Genomic DNA, 4,581 nt, shown 5'->3' with positions numbered 1-4,581 from the left:
CTACACCCCTCCCCGACTCTGATTCCTGCACCCCTCCCCGACTCTGACTCCTACACCCCTCCCCGACTCTGATTCCTACACCCCTCCCCGAGTCTTTGATTCCTACACCCCTCCCCGAGTCTTTGATTCCTGCACCCCTCCCCGAGTCGATTCCTGCACCCCTCCCCGACTCTGACTCCTACACCCCTCCCCGACTCTGATTCCTGCACCCCTCCCCGACTCTGACTCCTACACCCCTCCCCGACTCTGATTCCTACACCCCTCCCCGAGTCTTTGATTCCTACACCCCTCCCCGAGTCTTTGATTCCTGCACCCCTCCCCGAGTCGATTCCTGCACCCCTCCCCGACTCTGATTCCTGCACCCCTCCCCGACTCTGATTCCTGCACCCCTCCCCGACTCTGACTCCTGCACCCCTCCCCGACTCTTTGATTTCTACACCCCTCCCCGAGTCTTTGATTCCTACACCCCTCCCCGACTCTTTGATTCCTACACCCCTCCCCGACTCTTTGATTCCTGCACCCCTCCCCGACTCTTTGATTCCTGCACCCCTCCCCGACTCTTTGATTCCTGCACCCCTCCCCGACTCTTTGATTCCTACACCCCTCCCCGACTCTGATACCTACACCCCTCCCCGACTCTGATTCCTACACCCCTCCCCGACTCTTTCGTTCCTACACCCCTCCCCGACTCTTTGGTTCCTACACCACTCCCCGAGTCTTTGATTCCTACACCCCTCCCCGAGTCGATTCCTACACCCCTCCCCGACTCTTTGATTCCTACACCCCTCCCCGACTCTTTGATTCCTGCACCCCACCCCGACTCTTTGATTCCTGCACCCCTCCCCGACTCTGATTCCTGCACCCCTCCCCGAGTCTTTGATTCCTACACCCCTCCCCGAGTCTTTGATTCCTGCACCCCTCCCCGAGTCGATTCCTGCACCCCTCCCCGACTCTTTGATTCCTGAACCCCACCCCGACTCTTTGATTCCTGCACCCCACCCCGAGTCTTTGATTCCTGCACCCCTCCCCGAGTCTTCGATTCCTGCACCCTTCCCCGACTCTTCGATTCCTGCACCCCACCCCGACTCTTCGATTCCTGCACCCCTCCCCGACTCTTCGATTCCTGCACCCCTCCCCGACTCTTCGATTCCTGCACCCCTCCCCGACTCTTCGATTCCTGCACTCCTCCCCGACTCTTCGATTCCTGCACCCCTCCCCGAGTCTTTGATTCCTGCACCCCTCCCCGACTCTTTGATTCCTGCACCCCTCCCCGACTCTTTGACTCCTACACTCCTCCGCACCTGACACTGCATTGGGCCACAGCTCACAACGATCAGCTCAGCCGCTTGTTTCTTCTCTTTCATCCTGACAGCTTCCTCCACCGCAATCTCACAGAACGGGTTCATTGAGTGTTTGACTCCTTCTGTCACCACCCCAGAGTGGTCGGGCTTCACACGGATCTGTGCCAGAGAGGTTGGGAAAGAATTAGGGATGAGTGGGTTTCCTTGTGGAGGAATGGTGAGGAAGGAGTGTTGTGGGAGGGGTGGTGGTAAAACTGACCAATCCAGCCAATAATATCCCTCCTGTTAGGGGGAGGGGGAGAGGGTGAGATGTAAAACTGAATAATCTTGTCCCTCGTTCAGGAGATAAAACAGGTCCTCTCTCTCTCAACAATTTTTCCCTCGCCTCCTCCCATTTCCTCCAGATTCAAGGGGTAGCCAAGAGCCCAGATGTGCATCTCCATCGGCTATGTAGAACAGTCCACACTTGAACCCTCCCCCAGTAAAACTTCCCATCCTTTCCTCCGGTACACTGACGACTGCATTGGTGCTGCTTCATGCACCCATGCTGAGCTTGTCAATTTCATCAGCTTTGCCTCCAACTTCCACCCTGCCCTTAAATTCACTTGGTCCATTTCTGACACCTCCCTCCCCTTTCTTGATCTCTCTGCCTTCATAGAAACCATCGCAAAAACTATAGCACAGAAACAGGCCTTTTGGCCCTTCTTGGCTGTGCCAAATCATTTTCTGCCTAGTCCCACTGACCTGCACACAGACCATATCCCTCCATACACCTCCCATCCATGTATCTGTCCAATTTATTCTTAAATGTTCGCATTTACCACCTCGTCTGGCAGCTCATTCCATACTCCCACCACTCTCTGTGTGAAGAAGCCCCCCTTAATGTTCCCTTTAAACTTTTCCCCCCTCACCCTTAACCCATGTCCTCTGGTTTTTTTTCTCCCCTTGCCTCAGTGGAAAAAGCCTGCTTGCATTCACTCTATCTATACTCATCATAATTTTATCAAATTAACTCTATCAAATCTCCCCTCATTCTTCTACGCTCCAGGGAATAAAGTCCTAACCTATTCAACCTTTCTCTGTAACTGAGTTTCTCAAGTCCCGGCAACATCTCTGGAGACAAACCATCAACCGACATCTTTCTTAAACCTACTGATTCCCACAGTTATCTTAACTTTAACTCTTCCCACCCTGTCTCCTGTAACAATGCTATTCCTTGTTCTCAGTTCCTTCTCTCCACCACATCTCTTCCCAGGATGCGGCTTTCCTTTCCAGGACAGCAAAGATGCCCTCCTGCTTCACAGAAAAGTGTTTCCCTTCCTCCACCACTGATGCAGTCCTCACCAGCTTCTCCTCTATTTCCAGAACATCCATGCTCACCCCACCTTCCCGCCACCTTAACAGTGGCAGAGTTCCTTGTCTTTACCTACCACCCCACAAGCTTCTGAATCTCAATTCTCCACAATTCCCACCATCTCCACCAAACATATCTTTACCTCTTCCCCCTGCCCCGCTCTCTGCTTTCCACAAAGATCATTCCTTTTTCCATTTGTCCCTCCTCACTAATCTCCCTCTTGGCACTTATCCCTGCAAGTGGCACTCGAAGTGCTACACCTGCCCATTCACCTCCTCCCTCACCTCCATTCAGGGACTTAAACAGTCCTTCCACGTGAGGCAACACTTCACCTGTGAACCTGTCTATTGTGTCTGGTGCAGCCTCCTCTGCATTGGTGAGACCCTTCATAAATTGGGGGGAACCACTTTGTCAAACACCCCTGCTCCATCTGCCAAAAGCGGAACTTGCTGGTGGCCAAACATTTTAATTCCGATTCCCATTCTTGTTCCAACACGCCAGTCCATGGCCTCTTGTGCCATGATGAGGCCACCCTCAGGGTGAGGGAGCAACATCTTATATTCTGTCTGCACAGCCTCCAACCTGAGGGCATGAATATCGATTTCTCTTTCTATAATTTCCATCTCCTCTTCCTCTATTCCCCACTCTGGCATCTTGTCTCTTTTCACCTGCTTATATCCCCCCTGGGTCCCCTCCTCCTTCCCTTTCTCCCATGGTCCACTCCTCTCCAGTCCTTTCCCTTTCCTACCTACCTGGCTTCACCTATCACCTTCTAACTATCCTCCTTCCTCTCCACCGCCCCCCCCATCCTTTTCAGTCCTGAAGAAGGGTCCCTGTTTTCATAAATAAATGTTCATTCATATCCCTAGATACCGCCTAACCTGCTGAGTTCCTCCAACAACTGTGTGTGTTGCTTTGGAATTTCAGTATTTGCACATTTTCTGCTGTTTACAACCCTATTCTTGCTGTTTTGGGAGAACAGGTCTCCTTTGCGTGGGGGAATTGACCAATCACGTCCGTCGCTGGGGAACGCCTGAGGTCATAGAGAGGTTACCGCCAGCAGAGAGACCCCAAGCCGGGTATGGGGACCCCTCCGCTGTATGTTGTTGCTCCCGGACTCTGTACGAAAACCCGTTGCCCCTTTCTCAGCCTCTCCGAATTCCCTCCGGCCCCGCCGCACCTTCACCGCATAGTCAATGACCCGCTTCACCGCCACCAGCAGCCGAAGCGCCATCTTCTCCCCGCCCCGAGTTACCAGAACACTAACGGCGGCACGCACTTCCGCACCTTCCCCACTCCACTTCCGCCCCGCGCTCTCCCCCGCTTTCGGCGCCGTCTGCCCCGCAGGCTGCCCGTCGCTCTCAATTCTCCGAGCGGAGCACTATCATTAATTGCGACGTTCCTCTAAAGTCTCTCAAACTCACGCTCGTCCAATAGTTCATCGCCTTTTGAAGGTGCCCATGACAGAGCTGGCTAAATCTACAACCCTTTGGAGCTTTTCCCAGTGGCCCCTCCATACCAGACGGTGATGCAACCTGTCAGAATGCTCTCCACTGTACATCTGTAGAAGCTTGCTGGGGTTTTTGGTGACATGACAAACGTCGTCAAACTCCCGATGAAATACAACTGCTGTTCTGATCCCTCGATGAGGATGGGGTGTGTTCCCTCGACTTCCTTGTTCTTACTGACATGGAGTGCAAGGTTGTTGCAGGAACACCACTCAACCAGTTGATGTGTCTCACTCCTGTACGCCTCCTGAAATTCTGCCAAGCGTATTCTGTCATCGGCAAATGTATAGATGGCGTTTGAGCTGTGCCTAACCACGCAGTGTAAAGAGAGTGGAGCTCTCTTGTGGTACCTCGGTGTTGTTTGTCAGCGACGAGGAGATGTTATTTCCAATCCACCCAGCGTGTGGTCTGCCAATGA

At 53.2% G+C, this 4,581-nt stretch overlaps 1 protein-coding gene across 1 annotated transcript in view; it reads right to left on the bottom strand.

Moving 5' to 3' along the window:
- The window catches only part of etfb (electron transfer flavoprotein subunit beta), a 65,971-nt gene extending 62,035 nt beyond the window's left edge, over positions 1-3,936 (bottom strand). The window contains exons 1-2 of the mRNA XM_063039055.1: positions 3,836-3,936; positions 1,302-1,460 (exon numbers count right to left, since the gene is read on the bottom strand). Of these exons, the coding sequence (XP_062895125.1) occupies positions 1,302-1,460; positions 3,836-3,889 (213 nt within the window). The 5' untranslated portion in view covers positions 3,890-3,936. The remainder of the gene's footprint in view (positions 1-1,301; positions 1,461-3,835) is intronic.
- Between the last annotated feature and the right edge of the window lie 645 nt (positions 3,937-4,581).

The sequence above is a fragment of the Mobula hypostoma genome (genome assembly GCF_963921235.1).
Source record: "Mobula hypostoma chromosome 8 unlocalized genomic scaffold, sMobHyp1.1 SUPER_8_unloc_8, whole genome shotgun sequence".
NCBI lineage: Eukaryota > Metazoa > Chordata > Chondrichthyes > Myliobatiformes > Myliobatidae > Mobula > Mobula hypostoma.
Note: the sequence above shows the minus strand (reverse complement) of the source record. Positions and strands in the feature narration are given on the sequence as shown.